This window comes from Ornithodoros turicata, chromosome 3, assembly GCF_037126465.1.
Source record: "Ornithodoros turicata isolate Travis chromosome 3, ASM3712646v1, whole genome shotgun sequence".
Classification (NCBI taxonomy): Eukaryota; Metazoa; Arthropoda; class Arachnida; order Ixodida; family Argasidae; genus Ornithodoros; species Ornithodoros turicata.
The window spans coordinates 38,662,184-38,685,998 of record NC_088203.1 but is presented as its reverse complement, the minus strand read 5'-3'; the positions used below and the strand labels follow the sequence as shown (position 1 = coordinate 38,685,998).

General features: G+C 45.0%; 1 protein-coding gene across 1 annotated transcript; it reads right to left on the bottom strand.

The window, feature by feature from the left end:
* Positions 1-2,969: 2,969 nt before the first annotated feature.
* Positions 2,970-3,912, bottom strand: LOC135389339 (piggyBac transposable element-derived protein 2-like). The gene is made up of 2 exons (XM_064619399.1): positions 3,334-3,912; positions 2,970-3,260 (listed from the first exon to the last, which is right to left on the bottom strand). The coding sequence occupies exons 1-2, from the start codon at positions 3,910-3,912 to the stop codon at positions 2,970-2,972; spliced, it is 870 nt and encodes a 289-aa protein (XP_064475469.1).
* Between the last annotated feature and the right edge of the window lie 19,903 nt (positions 3,913-23,815).

Sequence of the window (23,815 nt, the reverse complement as noted above, 5' to 3'; positions counted from 1 at the left end):
ACAGTTGCTGACCGCTTTTTCGGACTTGAAAAAGCTGAAAAGATTAATAAGCGAATTGGTCCGAATTATCGGGCAGTCTGAAATTTTAGTCAATGAAATAAATCCACTTTATTTGAACAGGACTTGTCAGCTGATACATCATCGGCCAACAAGCTTGTATTTGATACGGATCTGTACCGTAGCCAATGACATGCAAAGCACTGGCAAACTTACATTGTGCCAGGCTTGTGCCAAGGTACAGACCAAAATATTCCTGCGGCATCACTCATATTCATACTCAATTGTTTAGTGGCGTAAACTAACCGATTTATCATTCTTCGTTTGGTGCTTGCGTTTCCCACAACACACAGTGAGCACAGCGTTTTAAAGCACAAGAATTTCCCACAAAGATGCCCCAGACCACTAGGACCAAACCACTCACAAAGAAAAAGCAATCGCATTTCTTTCATGAGGAAGAGCAGATACTATACATAGGTTGTCTTGCGAGCTTCCACAAATTCGAGAGTCCTGTTTGCCTGTTAGTCAAAATGAAGTGTGAGGTGTCAAGTTTAATTGGATGTGTGGGCAAACAATACTAAAATCATGAATTGCTTGTTGTGTTAACTCACCATGAAGATAACGTCTCTGTTTCTTATTGCTTTTGGTTTGAGGCATTCGCTTGGTCCATCAAAAGTTGAACATCTGCACTTGTACGCCATTCTGCGTTACCCTCTCTCCAAGGCAACATACAGGAGCAAGCTTGGCGCAACATTGGAGCAAGCTTGGCAAGAGCTTGGCTTGCCAACCTAGCGGTGCTTGGCAAGTGCTTGGCCAACAAGCTTGTTTCTTGGTACGGATCTGTCCCCTGCCGATGGCTTGCCGAACCTCGCTCTGCCTATCACTATGCGACATTGTGCCAACATTGTCTGGTCAAAGGAGTCGTGGGCCAGCTGTCATCCGACTATTTGCCAATCGTTGGCCATCGGGCATTGGTCGCTTGGGAAGGATGTGAAGTGCAGAGAGTAGCGTCATACTGTATTTTCTTCCACTTTCAAAACACAGCATGCCGCTTGCGACAAGTCGGGGGTGGTATAGCACTTTCAGGTTTTTGATAACGCCATGGTCCATCGGTTACAGGACGCTGGTTGTATTGGCCGGCAAAAATTCTAAATGGATGGCTTTGTGCACTGCAGTTGTCCATGAACAGCAGGACACTCCTGCTTTCACAAATGAACTTTCTGTCCAATCTCCTAACGTACTCCCCAAACTTCCTCTGTTATCCATGCTTTTTTGTTGGACTTGTGCCATAGGGGGAGCGCCTCTGAACAATGGGCCTCCTTGGCTTTGCCAATGACTAGGAGCGGGAGCTTCTCGGAAACAGTCATATAACCTCCAGTATGTATAACCAGTCATACCCAGTATACTAGTATAACCAGTCAGGGTCCTTCGTATAGTGGGTCAAGCTTTCCGTCTCTTGTTCCGGTTGTATACCAAGCTGGATCATTGACATTATACGTGGGGAGCCTGTGGTGGGCATCATACGCCTCATGTTGCTGAGGTATTTTGTCAGATTCCAACTCGCTTCATCATGTACTGTTGCATTATCGTCATTGATGTCCTTGGTGTCGATGGTACACATCTCGATTTCTCGCTATTTGGCATTGTGTATCTTGGTAGCTCCATGATTGTTCTTGCAGAAGGTGCAGGTCTTTGCTTTGCTGTATCTCTCTTTTGTTGACCAGAGCATCCTTTTGTTGGAGAGGAATGAATTATGATCCCAGCACTTTGCTCCATATTTGTTTGCAACTTGACAGTGTGGTTTCTTATAGATTCCAAGAGTGATGTCAAAGTGCCCTCATCTGAGCAGCAGTACATCAGGTTTCGGAGCCTGTCAAGCTCAGTGGCAACCTTACTTTTGAGTTGACTGATACCACTAGCTTGTTTCTGTGGCCAGTCAACAGGGGCAGCATCATTTGGGATGCTGTCATTTTCCTCTGGTGAGTCCTCATTCACTCCCACTTATCGTTTGGGTATGTTTTCATGCTCCCCTGGTGACAGCAGTGCACTGTTACGATACCCCTCAGGCAGTGCTTCAAACCTATAGTTGTCAACATTTATGAATATACTGCATGTGCAGTGCATGTGCAGCTTGTAGGTGTGCTGTGTATGTGCAGTGGGACACAGAAATTCACGGTGTCTTTTCTTGGTTCTGCATTGACTTGATGGGGAATGCACCATCTCCAGCATCTTCAATATCATCTTTACTGAAACACCCTGCTTCCATGAGTCGCCACATAATGTGTTGATTACACTTTGTGCCATGTTGTGCAGCAATGATGGAACGTACGAGTGATATGCACTGTAACCTTGATTACAGGGCACTAAGATTCTGAGTAGCTTTCTCATGTTGTTCGATTTTCTGTCTGGCAGAAACTGCTACAGAAGTACTTGTATGGAGCGTTCCAAGCTCCTCTGCCCACAGCACTTGCTTAACCTCCTCAGACCTGAGAGGAAACCACACATGAGTTTTGCAAAATATAACTTTATTATGAGCGAAGAGGTTGAAAGGAACCAAAAAACGAAGGTTGAAATGCTTAGGGCCATTAGCCGGGAGCTCGCAGACGATGCCCTCCTGTGTATTCCGGGCCTCAACGGTTGTGGAAGTCCAAGAAACAGTTCCTGTTCTGGAGGCATAGAAACACTCCACATTTGAGGCAACATGTTCTTGTTTTCCCTTGACAGCCACTGTTTCAACATTTCATCTGTGACTTGAGTGACACATGCTCCGGAAAGTGGTCGTGTCTGTCGTACCTGATGTCCTCTGGCGGTACAGGTGTTGGTCGTGCTCGCTTTCGCCATGCAGTTGGGGGCGAATCTTCGCTGCTGTCTGAGTGATGATCAGATTGACGTTGCGTTCCACTGCTACCAGGGACGTTGCATCCCCTTCTTCCATGGGGCTGATTGGGAAGCTGTTCAACGCGAGTAAGCGATTATGCGATTGTTACCTTGAACTCTAGCAGATCAAGGATGTCTTTTTTGAGCATCCTGTGGGCAGCGCAGTCTTGTTTGTACTGTATCCACCCATTGCAAACAGCAAGATCAAGAAAATGAGCATAAACACGGACGGTCCATTTCTTGGTTCTGATCTTTATTCTGTAGAAGGCCATGAAGCAATCGATGAGGTTGACGCCTCCCATGTTTGAGTTGTACTGCTTGACGGCAGCAGGCTGTGGCACGTCCACTTTTCCGTTCGCATCGCTCGACCAGCACTTGCATGTGCCCTGAGGAGTCACACCACATGCTGTGGACAGCAAAAGGACAGCTTTTTTCGTCCTTCCATTTTGTTACGCACACCTTGCCGTCAGCCCCGACAACACATGCCGAATCACCCCTCTTCATTTGCTTATCATCTGGTAATTTCTGCGCTGCCCCTCCAGTCCTGGTGCTTAGGACAGTCCCTGTGAGGTGTGTATTTCTTGATCTGAGGAACTCTGCAAGCTTCAGCCCGATGAAGTATCTGTCCTTGAGCATGTGGACGGTTTTGTCACTCGGTACAGTCTGGAGTAGGAGCTTGACGATGGCTCCCCCAAGGCCAAGTTCTTTCTGTGTCTCTTGGTCCACGGTGTCCTTTCCGGTGTAGATCTTGAAGTCAAGCATCAAGCCCTGTGGTGTAGCAAGCACAAAATTCTTCAGGCCAACAGGGTTTGGCTTCGATGGAATGTACTGACGAGCAGGACAGCGTCCCACGAATGGTATCATTTGTTCATCGACAGATAAGTTACTGAACCTCGGTAGACTCACAGAGCCAGAACGGAAAGAGCTTAGGATTGGCTGTAATCGATAGAGTTTGTTCTGTTTCTGGTTCTCAGGAACGTTCTGAATGTCGGCAAAGTGGACAACGTTTCTTAGCTCGAAGAACCTGTCCCTTCTCATACGTTCGGTAATCAGTGGCACAGAGAGAGACTGCGACCAGTACATCCGTGCTCTCGCTAGACCCAGCAAGCTCATTAGCAGATGAATTCCAGCAAAAGTCCACATTTCTCAGTCGTTTGTCTTGCCCGACCTGTGGTTGCGAGTCTGCACAGAGTAAAGGTTTGTCTGCTTCGCGCAGAGAACCCAGAACTCTGCAGGAAAGTATCGCAGGAAATATGACAATGGGCTTCCTGGTGCACCGTTTCCCTTATGAAGGTCATCTACAGGGAGATCTGCTGACATTGGGATGCTGAAGGAAGAAGAAAATCAGTTAAATCAGGCGTCACGTAAGGCACATGCGAAAATTACTCACTCTGCCCTTCTCCACAAAATTTTCTTCGAGGTCGTCCGCTTTGACCTGAGTTCATTTGACTCCACTCTCTCTCAGGACAGCCTAGTGTGAAGGCATTGTCGTTGTCTTCTTCTATATCACTACGGTTGACCAGATCCACAAGCTCCTCGTCCGTCAGGAGTTTGCCTGAAATGTCGAAATTATTAACGTTGGTAGTTACAACATGACGTGAAAGCAATGCCAACCGGGCGCACCCGAATGGGTACCAAAACGAAAGCAAGCATGCAACAGGTAATGACAGAGCAAGCTTTAAACATTCAGAGCACTCCACAGACTCACTGGCGTTAATGGAATCGAGGTCTTACCAAAAAATGTTGGCAGCGGCAGTTAACAAAGAAGTAGAAGTCAAAACTCACGAGCTGATCGACGTCCATGTGCAAGTTGCTCCCAAATGAAAGTTTGTGTTTCAGTCAGCATAATGCAAGCAAAATTAGTTCACACAACGCTACTGTTTAGAAGAAAAATGCGATGAAAACAGAGACGTCTGTGGCGGCAACGAATGGGATCCCCAGGAGGCCAAGGTTCGCGTCATCCAATGAGATAACAGGAGAAGCACGCTCGCTTGCTTATCGTATTTGTGTGGATTTGGAACGGGTCCTATCGTCTAGTGGTCCGTATATGCGGGGCATGATGCACACTGCTGCATTTTTTGATACCGATTCACCGAATTGTAGCCCACAACAGTTCTTGCGAATGTTCCACTGACAACATTTACCTTCACGTCCTTGGGACAGCGACGCCAGTCCGCTTCACAACGCGCACTATGTTTTTCACAGGGACTGCTCCATGGTGTGGCACACGTGTGCACGTGCAGCGTAGACTAAAAACACCGATGCATGAGCTAAAACTACGTTCACTGCTTAGTGCCAAAGCAAGAAAGAGTCCAGTGTAGTTTCGATTGTAGTTTCATAACGGAATCAGAGTCTTGGATTATGATAACAAGTGCACAATTAACTTAACGTGGAACGTAATTTGAAGACAACTTGTTTTTGCATTTTAGTGCCACTTTAAGTAATATTCTTTTAGTTGCTTATTCTGGGTCTCTGTGCTAGCGTTGGTGGATATTGGAAGGTCCAAGCGAAAACAAGAGACCCATTTTTCTTTCTCAGACCACCATGTCTGGATGATGTATGCTTGTAGTTTCCGGTTGTTCTTGCAATACGGTGAACTCTGCAACTCCTGTAGGTGCTTGCTGTACTCTTCCTCTGTCTGGGCACTAGCCATTTGGCGCAGAAGGCTGAGCACAGCATTTTTGTTCACGACTTTGTTCTCTTTCCTCCTGAGCCAATGCTCCTATGCATCTTCGCTGTTGAAGGCTGGACATCGTCTTCTAAATACTTGCAGTGCTTCTGCATTACTGTCTCCAGTTTTGAACAGTACAATAAAGGTTCCAACAATCCAACTCAACAGGTGTCTTTGTTACCAGAAAAAAAAAAAAGATCTGTGCTGATTGTCACGTGTATGAATTGGTCAGTTATGTGTTTCATGAAGGAAGACTGGAAGCAAAAGAAAAGAGTTTCTGTGCATTCCTTCATCACTTCAGACACAAGTTCATCTGGCATGGGAATGTCATTGGGGCCATTAGTACAATCCTGCTGCACTGCTTCATGCTCTTCTTTGTGTTTGATAAATGGGCGGAAAACAAGTTGCGAGTTTGCATCCTGGCTCTTAAACTTGTGGGTAAGAAATCTTAGCATTAAGCTGGACCACAGAACGCAAACTCGCACTTTGCACACTGGTCCATCTGTTTCGTCGCAAAGCATGCAGAATGTGATTTCACAAATCTTTTCATGTGGCCTCACTGAATAGACGATTTCAGAAAATCCAAGCGCTCCTTGCGTACGCGGTGCATTCTGGGAGATTACTGGAATGAGCTGTCCTTCACGTTTCGTTTTCGCTGACCTTGACTCCTCGTGGACAATCAGCCGAGAGAGGAGGAACCGAAACAGTTTGGATACCTTCTCCTCCTTTGTTACAAGCAAGTCCCCATAGTACAAAGCGGCGCTAAGCTCTCTGGGATTTTCTGAAGTCGTCTATTCCAGAAGAGGACATCCTGAACAAAGAACTTGAGGCATGTTTGTACCTTTTTTACCGATATGATCTCTCTGCATATGAGGGAGTGAATCCTTTCTACTACTACCTTGTTGACTGGTTGTGAGTAGCTCATCGTTGGACCAAAGTCATGGTTGATACGGCTGTCTTTCCCTGCGAGGAGCACGTAGAAATGCTGTTGCCTCACAGCTTTTGCAGCTTTGTCATCTAAAGCTTGGTGCAAACGAGTCAGAGCACAACTGACTGCTTCTCTTCTTTTCCATTCATGCAGGGGTGTGATTGCTGCGCCGATTGCGCATTTTTGCGCCCATGCCAGGTCCTGCTATATTCTGCTACAAAAAGCCAAAACGTTCCTGTGCCACTGTGCGCCCATTCCGATTTCTTCCCCCATTTTGAAGAACAATAAGAAAACAAGTTTTTGCTTGCACTGGCTTACCCGTCTGGGTAAGCCATGCTCAGCCATTTATCTAATCCTATCTGAGTGGAGCACTCTGGCATGCGCCAGTCACATGGTTCTCGTTGTGGTTTCTGGTAGTACACGATCTGATGGCGCGCTCAAACACGTATAGTGGAATCTCGATGATACGAATCTCACTGGGTAGCGGAAAAATTTTGTATAGTCCGAAATTCGTATCATCAGAAACTGAACAATTCAGAAGGCCAAATAGAAGAAATATACGATGAAAGATGAAAGTCACTGATGTTGTTCCAGCCTCAGAACATCAGTTCTGTCAAGAAGAAATATGTACACTTTATTTTCGCTACCTGAGACAAAAGAAGTCCATAATCTGTTATTGTGTCTTTGGTTTGTCGAGATTGCGGAGAAGGCTTTGTTGGAACGCATAGAAGCGCGGAGAAGTTTCCTCACTAATGCTGTCAGTGTTTGCAGCGATCCTTAGAATGCTGAGAGGGTGCTGCGTTTCGGCTGTCGATGGTTGGGTTGAGTCCTCTCTGTCACCAATACCTTCGTCCTCACAGTCACTCGAAGTTGACAACGGCCCTTGTGCAGAATCGTCAATGATACTTTTTCACAGTTCGGAGCCCGCACGTTGCGACATCGTCGTCCACGGTCAGAAGTTAAACGCACAACACCCAGCAGCAAGAGTCTCCCAATTTGCAATCGACAGGTTTTCCTGGTCCAGATCGTCCAGACCTTTGCACGGTGGCACTGACGAACTTGAAATACCGCACTTACGGAAAGAGTTATTATCATCCTCTCCGTGACGCGGCCCCACAACACAGCCACGAAGTGTATCACATTCAACAGGCTCACCTGAAGTTTGTTGTCGTGGTGTTTGATTTTTGCGAGCAGTCGTTGCACGAGAAGTCCTTTAAACTGATGTTTGACATTTCTAATGATTCCGGCGTCCAAGGGCTGTAAGTGGCTGGAGACGTTTGGTGGCAAGGACACCAGTTTCACGTTTTGAAGTTGGACGTTCTTGGGGTGCGCAGAACACTGATCGAGGATCAGTATGATCTTCCGATTCTTGGTGGACATCTTACGGGCGAGGTAAATAAGAATGCTGTGACTATTCGTCTGATGGCGGAAGAATTACTCCTTGCCTTATTCTTCCGGTGCTCCGCGCTGATTGACTACTCCAAGTCGTACCGCATGACTCGCAGCGTGTCCCCGACGTCGGAAGAAAATCTACTCAAGTAGCGCACCTTGCCTTTATTTTATTCTTCCGAGAGTCCTAGTCGTACCAGTCCTACCTATGTAGTCCTACCTACCTATTCGAGTTAGCTGCTGAGCGAGTCTCTGTAGCGTCCATTGTTTCCGCTTTCCGGGCGAACCGCAAGCAGCTGGTATGTGCACTGACATGAGATGCACTATGTATAAATGCTTTCTGGTGTATACTGGGAAGTCTCTGCGTTTATGCAGTTGTAACAGCAACAGATTGTGCTACTTGACGTTGCTCGAGCGAGCTTACGCCGGCCCAGGTCGGAATCTGAGAAAGCGGGTGCGGACAGCATGATGTGGAGACTGTTGTGCCTAATCTCTGCACCCGCTCACTTGTTTACTTTCCAGTTCATCGCGGTATGGTTGTCTGTAATGACGCTTGTTATGCGCAAAGGTTTCTTGTGTGCCCAGCCTTAATTTGCATACACCTCCCTAGTCTTCTTGTCCTGTGGGACCCATGCACAAGCTTATCTGCCATAGATTTCCGCCATCTGATTGCTCAGCATTTGTGGCATATCCACAATTGAACCTCTCTATGCAATAAGGGGACAAGTGTACTATCCCCTGTTGAGTATTTTTGTTGTAATGACATTTACATACCAGTATGTACCTACCAAAGAAAACCGTAGAGGACAGTATTGCAGTTTATTGACCCGCTACAGGAGGGTAAGAAAAGGGAAATGCATGTGTCTCAATGGGATAGACAGTCAGATAAGGCCCCTTTTCTACATATGCATAATAATGGTGTAGCTTTTGCTACGGTGTGGGATGAACTTGACCTTCCAACTGAAAACATGTTCTTCCTACCTCACATGACCGTGTCAGCAGTGCTACTGAACGTTGTAGTCAATGAACACGTGAGCAATAAGCTAATAGGTCATATTGTACTAGTCATCTGTAGGACATTATTTTTCAAGACTGTGCTCTTTTAGCAGCACGATAAGTTCTATCCAGCTGCGCCACTACACACAGGTGACTTCACCCTACCTGGCATCACCATTGTTCAGCCACCAGAGTCTGAGTCGTGAGAACTGCTTTTTTCTGCACAATAACCCTGTGCATGTTGTGTTACATTGAAAAAAGGGATATGTCATGCTCCTGGACTTTGTTCAACTTCATTGCATTGGTTTCATTTGCATTATTCGAGGAAACCCAGCTGCAATTACTTTACCAAATATTTCTCAGTTTGGGCTCAGTTGTTGCAAAGATAGACACGTAAATTCATCAATGGACAAATGGTCACGGAAACATAATTCTTGGTTATGAAGCATAATCCAGAAAGCGATTACCCACATACATGAGCCCCATGCTTGTGCATCGTTCCATGAAAAGCTACGCTATGTCTTTTTCATAGAGTTGCAGGACAGACACATGCACCGTTTTTTTCTTTGGTGCATTCACAATCCCTATGCTACGAGTGTGATGCCATTCCAGGCAGCACTCACAACGGATGCTGCTGTGGCCTTCCAACATGCATTGAGATGACCCACATATCCAGATGTCAAGTTCTTTCTTTGTATTTTGTCTAAGTTCTTTCTTGCACAGTTCTTCATCTGTCATCAGTGAAATATTCTCTGATCAAAGCGAGGACCACGTGCTCATCGCTGATGTGTTCGGACCTTGTTTCCACTTGATCTTCGTCTAAAAGAGAAGAAAAAATTAAATACATTCATTTGGGAGTTAAAAGCCCGTACAGAGAATTAACTAAAAGACACTACACTACAGTGGGAAAACCCAAAGGTCTACAGCTCAGAATACCATTGTTTTCTGAGATGCATTGCACATTGAAGACCACAACGGTAAACACTAGATACACCTTTGGTTCATGCAGCTTTGCTGGAAACGTATGAGTAACATCTGGTTTTCAAGCCATGGATTTCGTAGATGTCAATCTGTTCATCTTGTCAAAGTGTTTCCATTTTGTCATGTTATTCCCATAGGGGTGGGAAGTTACTTGAAGTTATGATGTATGCCGCAGCCTGGCCACCAGAGAGGGTAGATAAACCTGCGGTTCAATAAACAGCCCTGAAGCCACCTGACAACTTTGTGTATCCTGCGTTATCTGTTTCCACACCGTACATGCATCGTTGCTCGATATTTTTTAATTGTAATTTGCAGCATGTAACTTACCTATCAGAAGCTCTTATTTCATCACCTTTCGTGCAAGATCTTCTCCAACCAACCATCTCAGCACTTTGTTTTTCTTTTCTGGAACGGAAAGTCTTGTGAATAGCACTGAAGTTTGTCTCTGCTTTCTTGGAAGACCAATGACTGTGTTCTCCGCCCCCTATGGTCGCCCTCGCGGCTTAATGACTTTTGGAACATGAACCTTTGAAAGTTGCATGTCTGTACTTGATGCTTGAGCCATGCTGTCGTCTTGATGTGGATTGCTGTGTTCTTCGCTCGCTGCACGAGGTAGTGCTCTCGCACCTGTATTTGACACATCAAGCAAAATGCTTCCGCCACAGCGCGCTTGTGTGTTGTGTGTAGCCCGTGTCAAAACTTCTTCTGCAGTCATGCAATCAGTGGGAGATGGCATATCCTCGGCAGGCATATGTGGTGCACTGGCTTGTGCCATATCTCCTGCAGGTTCCTCCTGGCACTGCTGAGTGGTCTTCTCCATCACATTCCAGCATACCACTTTCCTATTTTCTTTTTATGTCATGAAGAAGCTTCATCCGCAAAACAAACTCCTTTCCAGTGGCCTCAGAGGCAAGTGATGCTAGATCCTTCATCACCAGCGATGCTTTCTTGAACTTTTCATGCTGGGAAAGGCATCCTGGCATTGCTGGCGGGCACTTCGTGATGGAGCACCCAGTAGCTGGAAGTTCGCTGGAGTGAACGAGTCCTTGGTTTTCGTGGAAGAAGTATAATATCCATCTCTTGTGATACAGCTGAATATCGTACAAGTCCATGCCCTCCAAGGACCGAGCAGCAAAAATGAGACGGCATGACAGCATCATGGACTTTCTTGTTGAGCATGTACAGCTATTTGCAGTTACTTCTACCCACCCACAAGAGGATGATGGCACATAATACGTTCTGTCACGTGCGGCTGGTAGTTTGCAGTTCTTCTGCTGCTCTAGTTGCTTTGTAACAAAAGCAAATGCATATGACATGGTACTTTCGCTGTGCTTCGTCTTGAAACTGAAGCATTGTGTATGGCCTGCACAGCTTTGTGGTCTGCCTCTCCATTTACTGTTGCAAGCACTGTGAAGAGACCTTCTACAAATTTTTCTAGTGTGCTGTACCGTTTTATGACAGATTTCAGCTTGGAGTTTATAGATTCCAATCTATTGTTTGTCGTATTTAGGAAGTGTGACTTGGAAAACTCTGGGCCCAGTGACCACTCATTCCTTATGCGTGTCCAGTTGGCATTAAAGGGGCACTAAAATGCAAAAATAACTTGCTCTCAAATGAACGTCTGTGTTTCAATTAGTACGATTCAAACAAAATTAGTTCACACCACGCTATCGTTTCAAATAAAAATGCAATGAAAACAAAGTCATCTCTGGCAGCAACGAATGGTGTCCTCACGAGGCAAAGATTGGCGGCATCCAATGAGACAGAAGGAGGAGCACATGCGTAGCTATCTGGGCGTCGTGATTTAGAACAGGTCCGGTCGTGGCGTTCCGTATATGCGCGGTTGATGAACAGTGATGATGAACACCATTTTCCAATACCCCTTCACTGAATTGTAGCCCACAACAGCTTTCGTGATTGTTCCACTAACAACATTTATCTTGATGTCCTTCGGACAACGCTTCCAGTCCGCTTCGCAATGCGCACTATGTTTTTCGCTGTGACTGCTGCATGATGTGGCATGCACATGCACGTGCAGCATGGACTAAAAACACAGATGCACGAGCTGAAACTACGTTCTCCACTTAGCACAGACGCAAAATAGAGTCCGGTATGATTTTGATTGTAGCATTGTAACGGAATCAAAGTTTTGAGTTATTATAACAAGTACGGGATTAACAAAGCCTGTAACGTAATTTGAAGTGAACTTGTTTTTGCATTTTAGGGCCCCTTTAACGTAATCCAGAACAGGTCCTGGAGCCACAACTTCTAGCTTTTGGAGAAGTTTTTCATACTTTGATGGATCCTTTGCCCACACCTTGGCTTGTAGAACTTTGACGCAACTATTTCTTTGGCCAGAAGTTATCCCCATCTGCTGACAGCTGATCTCTCTGGAGAATGCCCTCAGTGCATGAAATATACAGATTAAAACGTTATCTTGGGGGAAGTCTTTCTTTAGAATGTGGCGCTCCATGATGTCTTTGTCCACCATTATACAAGATATGCGAGTCCAGCATGTATTTGTCTCCTTGAATTTTCTGAGGAACCACCTCAGACTTTTTGTGTCCTCAGAACAAAGAATAGCCACTGCCACGACTTCACTTTTTCCATTGCCATCTTCAATGTGGATTAGGTAGACAGTAGCACGAATATCCAAGAGCTTGTATGTCGTGTCATTCCCATTCAGGATATTCATATAGGATATTCATGAAACACCTGTCCCTTAAAACAGGCTCTTGTCTGGCTGTACGCTGAACAATAATACAGCCTTGTCAGCATTAAATGTGTTGTTTCGTCCACCTTCTTTCTTTTCACCGCAGATAGTCTTGTAGACTAAGCCACGTCTGTTTTTTTTTTCTTTCTTTCTTTATTGATACTGCAAGCCCTGTCGAGGCATGCGTAGCAGGAGGGCATAACATAGAGTACATCATTACATTCGAACATTATACTTAGACGCTGAGGAAGGAAAAGGTTTACAAGAAGAAAAGGCAGTCGATTAGGATATACAATGTAGTAACTTCTTCAATAGGAATGTATAACAATAACAGCAAATGCAACATATACAATAATAACAATACGGTACTTATATGTCCTCGTAATGGATTGATAAATATGTGACTGAAGTTTATGCTGAAAATCGCTTGTAATGGGGGTGCTCACGATATGATCCGGTAAACTATTCCATTCATTAACTGCTCGTATCAAGAAGGAACACCTGAACACATCAACTCTAGCAAACAGGGGCTTAATATTCATAGAGTGCCTTGTACGAGACGCTCACATACGCAATAATGTACTGTCCGTGAAACCCACTACGAGTTCATTATAAAGGCGTTGCCTAAAGACCTTTAGTCGTTGTATTTTAGTTTTGACGTCTAACGGTTCTAATTTTAAATTTACGCATAATACCGAAGCGGAGTCAGTCCTAGAATATCTATTACACACAAACCTCACCACCCTGTTTTGTATCATTTGCATTGTCTTAATTTTTGTTACCTTACGAACCACACGACCGCCGCGTAATCAATAATAGTAAGTATTAAGGCCTTGTAAGCCAATAGTTTAGTTTTCTGTGTAGTATCCTTCAACGTCCTACGTAATGTGTGCAAACAATACTGGGTTTTCTTCACAACATATTTTATGTGGGCGTCCCAACTTAGTCTAGAATCAGTGTAAACCCCTAAATACTTGTACTCACTAACTCGTTGAATAATCGTTCCGTCTATGGAGTAGTTAGCCATAAACATTCAATTTCCTTGAAACTGTCATACTCACTGATTTCTCGAAATTCAGTTGCATTTGCCATGTTTTACACCATCGGACGATCAGTCTCAAATCCTCCTCTAAGACTAGATGATCTTGAGGTGAGTTTATTTCCCTATATAGTACGCAATCATCAGCAAAGTGACGGATTTTGGACCTGATTCTGGCGGTAATATCATTGATAAATATTAAAAAAAGCAAGGGTTTTGAAACGGTGGAGCCATCCACCCAACGCTTGAAAACCCTCAATTCCCAGGGTGAGCGCTGTGTCGTCTGCTTTCTTGCGCACAATCTTGCCATCAACGTTGATGCCAGCTGCTGTCACTTCCCTGAACCACGTAAGAAGAATGTCCTCTAACTCCATGTGCTGTGCAGTCTGCTTGTTTAACATCCACACCGAAGCTTTGCACGTGCTTCATGATGAGCTCTCCTCAGCTGACGATTGTGCTGAGTGTCGACGGTGGAATTCCCAATTTCTTGTCCAGGTCTGTTCGTTTCTTCTTTGGGTCCTGGTCAACTTTCTTGAGAATTCCGAGCTTGTCCTTGAAGCAGAGCACTTTTCGTTTCCGAGACGGCAACCGGCAAAACAAATTGAAACTACGCTGACCACATTGTTGCAACTGGGCGATGCGGAGAGGAGGTGGCAAGGAGGAAAATGACAGCACACACGTGACTGGCGAGATGTAGGGCTTCCCTCTCCTGCTTTGTCGGTACGCTGTGCTGCACCCTCTCACTGTTAGGAGTGAAAAGCGGTCATCCTTCGGCCACCCCGGGTACCGCTTTGTTCGTATCATCCGAGATGTAGGGCTTCCCTCTCCTGCTTTGTCGGTACGCTGTGCTGCACCCTCTCACTGTTAGGAGTGAAAAGTGGTCATCCTTCGGCCACCCCGGGTACCGCTTTGTTTGTATCATCCGAACAGGTCGGCAAGTACGTTCGGATTAACTGAAAGATAATACATGTGAAGCAAGGTCTTCTGGCCAGGACGTGAAAAAAGTTTGTATCATCCCTAAATTTGTATCGACCGTGATCGTATCATCGAGATTGCACTGTATTACCCCTAGTAGCACAAAACGTTTCGTAAACGTCGAGGAAAGGTCTAGCCACAACCACATTTTCATCTAGGAGACGTCTTCAATCTGATCTACATAACGTCTTCTATCCCCGGATAAGTTGACGCTTTCCCGAGTCTTGAAGACGTGTTTGTGGCCGTCTTGAAGACATTCAAAAAATGTTTAGAACACCAATTTGAATATGAGAAAATTCAGCCCTGTGGATATCCACCGGGTACAGTTTTCCGGAGATGTGCCTGCTTTTTTCATTTTTCAACCTCAGTCACCGTCACCACACGTTCCATTTTCTGTTTCTCCAAGCAGAACTGCAAGCAGCACTGCCACGTGGCATTTTGGCCAAAATTGAAGACGCGGTTCACCAAGGTGGACCGCGTTAGCAGAGGTCCTCCCACTGTAAGAACATCAGGCTCCTTCCACGGCGTTACACGTAGGGGAACCAGAGCGTAGAGGTGGAAGTGAAAACAGATACTATACATTGCTCGTCTTAGAGACTCCCGTAAACTCGATAGCCGTGCTCGCCTCTGAGTCAAAATGGAGGGCGAGGTGTCTAAGTTTATTTCAATTACGCACACAAACAACACTGAAATGGGAAATTTCTGGGAGTATTAACTCACCGTCAACTCAACGCCTGTGTTTCCTACTGCTTTTGGTTTGAGACAGTCAGTAGGTCCACCGAAAGTAAACTTATACAGTGCACACAAATCGTCCTCGTCTAAGATACGTCTTCCTTAAGGATGTCTTCCTTAAGGATACCTCTTCAACAGAGATGTCGAAGACGTACTATAAACGTTAAATCGGCGCGTCTTATAAACATACTATAAATTACGGCTTCTAGACGTCGCGTTGACGTCCTGATCGTCTTCTATCCTAATTTGACCAAATAAAGACATTTCCGCGACGTTTTGTTCTGCTAGGGACGGTACCTGCATGGATTGGGCACTGTCGAAAGTAACAGGTAATCAGCTCATCGATTTCTTTAAACACTGCGGCTACTCTTCTGGGACCTGGAATAGTGCTGGTTTTGAGTGTTGTTACGGCAGCGCGCGCCTCATTGGTGGCGCGCCAGTCACGTGATGCAGGCACTTCGATGTGCACGTGTCTGTCTGTGTAGAGGGCGAAGAGACTGCTCTCTCTTGTCCTTTCTTCTGATCGTCAGTCAAAAATGTGGAATTTCTCAGTATCATGCGATTCAGAATTGGACTGTGGTATCACGACTAAGATGAAAAAGCTTTCATTGGTTGGTTGGACCGTGTTGGGAGCCGTACTTCCGCGAACGGAGCCGGGTACACATATGAACCTCGCTTTTTATCGGACATTGTTTGAGTGATCTCTGCCAACACTAACTCAAACACAAACTCTGTTGAACATTCCTTTGGTAGGCATTATCACTTGAAAGTTGGCTTTATCTCATTATCGATAACGGAATTGGGAAGGCAAGCTGCCACAGCCGTACTAAACTAACCTAAACCAACCAGTTTATGATGTCTTAGTTATGTTACCAGGTATAGAGTTTTGAAAGCATTTGCATGGAAACAAGTTTCGTGCTGGGAGAAGAAACTTGTGGGGGAGCTACACCAAGCACTGTCTTGGACTGCTTTAGGTATAGGTTAGGTTAGTGCGACTGTTGCAGCTTGCCTTTCCTCCCAAAACCTGTTTTGATGGGTGGCGTGAAGTTAGCTGCCAAAGCCGCACTAAACTAGCTTAACCTAACCTAGCCTAACCTAAGCTTTGCCTAAACCAACCAAGACAGTGCTTGGTGTAGCTTGCTCACGAGTTTCTTCTCGCTCAGCGAAACTCGTTACCTTGCAAATACTGTCAGAACTTTATACCTGATAATATAACTTAAAATACTTTCCACGGTGCTTTGCACAGTGCTAAATACCCAACTATGAAAAGTACGGAGTTATGTACGAAATGCTCAAAAGATTAGGTTGTTACTTTGAAATACAAGTGAGGTTTCTTGGAAGTTATCGCCAGTTACAATTTGCGTGGTTCTTTTCGCATGAGGACGGGTTCGCAAGGGTTGTTCTCAGAAGTGAGTGGTATATACACATATGTGGTTAAGCGTCCAGAAAGAAGCAAAAAACTTAAAATCATTTCCTTTCCCTACCCTCGATCCCAGAAAAAGGGAAGGTAGGAAAAAATCACTAGAAAAGCCACATGGGAAAGCGGTAACAAGTTTCGCTGAGCGAGAGGAAACTCGTGGGGTCACTTAGAAGTCACTTAAGCCATCTGGGGCTGTCCAACAGAGTTTGTGCTTGGGTTAGCATCGTCATGGATCACTCAGAGTCTCAGATGATGTCCGATAAAAAGTGATGTCTTTTATTTCTCGGCTCTCTTCACGGAGGTTCTGGGCCCCAAAATGGCCCAACCAACCAATGAAAGCTTTCGAGTCACAATACCACAGTCCAGTTAAGAACTACGTGATGAACTACTTTTGATAAAGCGAAACACCACATCTTCGATTGTCGATTGGAAGAAACCAAGAAACGAGGAGCGAGGGCCGTCCCTTCGCTCTCCGTACAGACAGGCACGCGCGCATTGGAGTGCCTACACCACGTGACCAGCACGCGCTCATGTGAGAACACTCAAAACCAGGACCCTATCCGGTTCCCAGAAGACTAGCCGCAGTGTTTTTTTTATTGTAACACGACCTTGGTAGCTGATATTACACCCATACCCACAGGAGAGAGTCTCCTTCATTAATACGTGTCGTGCGTCTCTCAGTCGCGGTTTCTTTTAACGCCGGCCTAGCTGGCTGGCACGACAAACTTATTTTGGAGGGCTTACAGCGGGCCAGTATTTGGACCTTGTTGCACAAAATAATTTCTTACGGAGGTGTCTTTTGTTTAATCTGCTTATGTCCTTGTGTAAAATTGTATACTTAGATGTAGGTCGCATTCATACTCATATTTTTTAGGACTTCTGTATGTTAACAAATGCGTGCTCAATGCATGACATTGTGGAGATCGCTAGATTGACTCTTTTTTGTCGATATCTCAAAAGAAACTCAAAGGCAATTGTGTCACTGTGCTTTAAACCGCGCCTTTGTGCCTAAAATGTGCTTTCAGTATCCTAATTCTGTGCTATGAATTGGCACGAATGAGAGAAATGCAGACCGAAAACTGAGGGATGACGTTGAAAGTGCAAGAAGAATGTCGTGTCATGCCAAGGATCTCAAACGGTATGAAATCAACGACCTGTAGACACATAGAGACCCTCATATCACAAAGCAGAACTAAGCTTGTAGCAGCCTTGGCAAATCTAGAAAGGTTAGAAAGGCATTGTGCAATGGAAATTACCACCGAGGCGCTTCCGAGACACTTGATTACAAAAATTTATTGTTTTAAGCAGTTTCTGCGTTGTACGCCACTTTAAAATTGTGTACATTATTAAACTTTTTGTGAAACATTGTCATCACCGCACTTTTGTTAGTTTATTGAGCTGCTCCCAAACTGCTTTTTGCCGCTCCAAACAGGCATTTTCTCTGCTCCGATTTCTGCTCCAAGACTGCAAAGACCAGCTCCCATGGCGTAGTGGCTGGATGATCCCTTTCCATGCCAAGACTGGGAGGTGACATGGGTTCGAATCCTGTCACCGGCAGTGCTGTCTGAGGCTTTCCATGGGTTTTCCGAAGACCTTCCGGACGAATGTCGGCACAGTTCCCCCTGAAGTCAGCCCAGGATGCATACTAACTCTTGTGTCCCCCACTCCTTCCTGCTGTCCTCTCTCCATCTGTCCACGTCTCTATGCCGCTCATAGCCACAGTTGCTTCGCGGTGCTAACATGGAATTAAGAAAGAAAAAAAAAAGACTGCAAAGTCCAATCACACCCCTCTTACTGTGAGTCTTCTGTGATATAAATCTAAAATGGCATAATTCATGATCACAGTTGTCTCGCGACGTAAAGCCCCAAATTATTATTATTATTATCGCAAATCTAAATAACAAAAATCCGCTTTGTTCATGAGCTTTGACATCATTCCTGTGCAAGTGCTTCCAAAAATGTGAACAGAAATGTTGGATAAGTAGCAGCGGAACCATCAAACCTCCACGGCAGGGGTCAGCTGTGACCCCTGAGGCCCTTTCACAGCCTTCCTTGGTTATCCCGTAGGCGCTTTCATACATATTTGTTCATACAGCAAGCTGAATGATGCCACTAGAAGGATAGCAAGTGTCTTCAGTGTTTCTGCTTTTCCACCAGTTTTTGCTTACTTCAGGGCTGTCCGACGAAATCAGAACATACGAAAGCATGACAGAAAATCTACTGCGTAGACACAAACCAGCAACTGCAATGCAATTAGAAGTGCCAGTGTATCCCCCACATTCCAACATATATTTGATTTCTTCCATTTTTACATGATTCATGTGGGTCAGCCCATGACAAGTAGAAGTAAGGGAAACTCCACACCCATGACAGTAGCATCTTCTCTCATAGCTCCTATCTTCTTTCTTCTAGGACTTCTCTGTTCTTGGTATCTGCTGTGCTCTATATACAGGGTGTTTTTTTTATCCGTTACAGAAGCTTTACAAATTAAGCATGAGAGCAGCTTAGATGTCATTTTTGCAATTGAATTCTATGGCCAGGCTGACATCCTCTCGAAGAAAGTATGCAACTACAAGATAACTAATTACCTAAAATTTATTAGTGAAGTATTTAATTAAGGTACTTCGCGGAAAAGCATGATATCAGATTGAGAGACCATCCTAGTTGAAAGCCATTCCACGTTAAAAATAATCTTGAAACACGCATGTGCGTGAAGATATCCACCCCCGAAGTTTGATATGTGAAGGAGCCTAAACCGAAACGGCGGCAGCTTGGAACGCAGGGGGTACAGCCCTCATATCACGTCGGAGGGCCACGTAATTTGGGGCGATTGAGATGATTTCAGGCAATGCTGACCTGTGGGACAGATAAACCGCTTCCCCGCCCAGATGCGCTTCTCAGGCGCGCTTTTTCAGTTTCGGCTCATTTGCATATCAAAATTTGGGAATGGATACTTTAATGAAGGTGCATGTTTCAGGATTTTCTAAACGTGGAATGGCTTTCAACTAGGATGGTCTCTCATTCTGCTATCCTGCTTTTGCCCAGCGTGGCCCTCGAGCTGTGGGAATATTCGAAATTTCAAACATGAAACGCTATATGAATATTTCAGTGTTTGATTTTTTCGCATATTTTTCTAATAGTACTGAAGCGAAGCATCGTTATCATCATCCTGCAAGTGGGCTTCGCCTCATTACATCATTACATCCAAAAGCTCGGTGAAGCCCGCTCCACGTTACTGCCATTGTTCTTTTGGTGTGTGGCTTCATTCTGCACCTTCACCTCATTACTTTCAAGCGTTAGGTGAAGTCCGCTTTACACTGCTTACTACAAATTTTGCAAGCTCATGGTCAACACTATTCTCTGGGCATTGCAGGTATCAGTAAATGTACTCCTAACTTTCGGAGTTATGTTCAGTAACAGATGCAAATTTGTGCAGTTTGTAAAAAAAGTACAGGAAGATCACAATGTAAGCATAGAAATGAGGAGATGCGCACAAAGCAGACTGCATGGAACACGTTGATTGACTCTCAATGCAGTTCATCGCACTAATGCAGTCTACGGCACACAACAGAGGGACCCTTCTCTCAGTATGCTGGTTGAAGAGGCTCACATGTTTGGAGCAGAACTTCATCTAAGGAGCACAACAGCACAAAATATTTCACCATGAGGTATTTGAAATGATTTGTATTGGGCCTTTTCTGATTGTTCAAATTCAATTTACGATCCGAAGAAATTATTTGGATTCGATTCGTAGTACAAGCAAAATATTTGTGAACTATTTGCACTATTTGCAGTGGAAATTTTGCTATACGCACAGCTCTACCGATATCCCCTAATTAAAGAGTTAATTAATGAATTATTTAGATGATCAGTCATCTTGTAGTTCCATTCGAGAGAATGTCAGCCTGGCCGTAGAATTCAACTACAAAATGACATCTATGCTCCTCTCATAGCTTTTTGCAAAAATTCCGTAGCAGATAAAAAACCCTGTATATCTGGTCATGCTTTAGTAGTTATACTTTGATCTGCTGGTGGTGCCTTCCGTTCACATTTTGCTCCTTTCTGTTTTATTCATTTCCCATTCCCAATTTCCTCCAGCAAGCCCATGAAATGCATTAAGAATATATTGTTTTGTGATATTCTTTCCCTCTGAGAAGAAACAAGAAGAATGAAAGTGAAAGTACAGTCCACTTCCAGGCTCCCAATTTTTGCCAGACGAAACCATGACGAAAGAAAAGTTAGGTGGCAAGCGAGCTGGTGGTGACGATCCAATTGAGCTGAGTTTGGGACCGTGTTTGTGTTTGTCTGTTATCCTCGCTAGCTCGGGTTCTGAGGTCATGGGAACCATGCATTTTGACCTTTATACACAAGTCCTTGTGGTGGTCTGTGGACGACGAAAACATTGAGAATTGAAATATGGCAGTCATAAAAAAAAGCCAGACAACTGTGAATTATGAACCACACGTTTCGATTACTGGTCAAGCGCATTACCATTCGACAATGCTTTCCCATGACTTGACTGGGAGCTTCCTTTGTCTGATGGGACATGCATTCATTCTCACTCACTTTCCTACAGTTCTCTTCCGTTTACACATACATTCATATGACACAAGTACGAGGCAGTGGCATCTGGTGAACATGATGGAAAGTAATTGTTCTCAAGCTGGAGCACACAAAGGGACAAACACAACACGTGCATCAAGTTGCCTTCGGGACATGAACAGTCAAAATATGGCAGTCAGTGAAAAAGCCAGGCAGCGATGGTATTTCGTCCACGCATCTCGATTACCGGTCGCGCACCTTGACCAATTTGCTGCTCCTGACCACTTTTTTTTCTCTTCCTGTCTGGATTCCCACAGTCATCATTTTACATCTTGTTATTAGAAATGAAGTGTTCATCATAAAAAATGCTTGGGGTTGGCAGGTACGCTTGGGTAGCATGACAGGGTAGTATAAGGTGCTGTATTTGACACATTTGCTGAGATTGGCAGCTGTTAATTGCTTTTGCCTATACGAAATCCTCAAATGTTGGGAGGCAGTGTCTTGTGCCTACTCATTGCAAGTGCAGTGTATAACTCTCCTTCAAAGTACACCTTTCCTTGAAAGAGCAAACGTAGAGGAGCTGCTAGACTATTGCAGAAAAGTGTGTCATAAATAGTGCCTCTTCTTTTAATCAATCAATTACTGATGATTCAGAAGGCACAGGTATGAAGCAATGTACAGTTAAGGAAGTGAAAGATGATGTGTGGAATGTAACAAAGATTTTATTTTCAACTGGAACACTTCAAAGTTAAAGAAGAAATTTGGGTGTGGGGCTCTTTGTGATGGAGGTTTCTGGCTTCTTTGAGAATACAACATAAGTGCAGGCAAGCTGGTGGACAAATTCCATGGTTGAAGAAGCCTGAGCTTGGGCACCAAGAAGGACGACGCACACCCAGGGGGTGCTCCCCATATGTGTATCTGTCCTCCTCCTTAGTGCCTAAGTTCAGGCTTCTTCAACTGTGGATTTTCTAGCTTCTGTATGCTTCAACACATATGCTAAGTAAATTAATCAATCTTCTTGCTTGAAACTCCTTTCATAGCCATTGTGACCATAATTGCTGGTGGCTTCCTTCATCACCATTCTTCCTCCATGAGCAACAACCATGTGAGATTCTCCATCTACGCATCCTGCAATGTCGACACGCTTGTGGGATAATCAGACAGGAGCAAGGATATTCTCAGATGACTGTTAATATCAGCCAGCACATGTGGGAGATCTGCATCTCTATATTGTAGACCTGCACATCGCTACCATCTCACTCTGGTGTTATCTCGTGATTACCCATGTGTTGCAGTTCTCTGTTGTGCCGCCTCGTTACAACTTACTGTAGTATTTACCATGGTAGGTCACTTTCTTTAACAAAACAGTTTCTGGTCACTTTGTCGGAAAAGACCCTTCAACACTGCGGGAGAATGAAACATGTCGCAGGGTTGTTCAAATTTAACCTACCCCATGACCTACTTAATAAGAGGAACCGGCCCACTCGTCACAATCCCACTCGTCACCGGAAGACTCGTCACAGGATAATTGGTCACGCCGGCCCTCTGGTACGAGGTCCTTTTGTCAACGGAACACTTGTCAAGGGGGGCAGTTCGTCACCGGAACACTGGTTGCAAGGTTGACCCCGTTCCAAAGGGAATGCGTTTCAATGTATTTTACCAAAGGGAGATTAGTCCAGTGCCCGACCCGCATTTCCGCGAACCCGGATTCCGAAGACCGCTGACCGTAGAAATTTCACGTCTTTGCTAAGGGCACGGAGAGCGTGGAAGTGACGAAAACTCAGCGTGAGGCTCCGTTGCTGGGGCGCGGACAAAAGTTGAGAGACTGACCAAGGTTAGGTCAGGAGAGCCTTTTACGTATTTCACACGTTGGGGAGTGGGTCAGTTCATGTAGAATATGCACCCGTCAAGACTGACCAAGGTTAGGTCAAAAGAGCTTTTTACTATTTCACACGTTGGAGAGTGGGTCAGTTCATGTAGAATATGCACCCGTCGAGACTGACCAAGGTTAGGTCAGGAGAGCCTTTTACGTATTTCACACGTTGGGGAGTACGGTGCGGTGAGCAGGTGGCAGGTTCACTGTGACGATTATTCCGGCGTGACGGCAGTTCCTCGTACGAGATGCCCCGTGACGAGTTGGCCTCCTTGACGAGTTCACCTATGACCAGTTGGCCTGTGACGACCGGGCTTGCGACGAGTTCTCCTAAACCCCTTAATAAAAGAGCTACCAGGCCACTTTCCCAAATCCCTATGGAGCCGCTGTCCGCGTGGCCTCCTCGCCCTTTCCTCCTCTCACCGGTGAGATGTCCACTTGGCGCGCTGCTTACGTTCCCTAAAACAGCCGGCCACCGCATTGGGATGTGTGACGACAGGGTATTTCTATTGAGTCATGTACATCTTTTTCGAGTCTATGTTGATTTGTAATGTACAGTATAGACTGCTGTACTAACAGACCTTACAGGGACGCTGTTTAGCTTGTTTTCTCGTGTGATGGTATAGCTCTTAAGTATGTACAGTGTGTGATGCAAGCGCATATCGTAGCAGTACAAGATAAT

Bases quoted from the DNA above. Each gene is read 5' to 3' on its own strand.
- LOC135389339 (XM_064619399.1), bottom strand. From the start codon at position 3,912: ATGAGAAGGGACAGGTTCTTCGAGCTAAGAAACGTTGTCCACTTTGCC. The intron at 3,261-3,333 runs GTGTGCGTAACA...GTGACTCCTCAG, and splicing joins TTGTCGGGGCTGACGGCAAG to GGCACATGCAAGTGCTGGTC.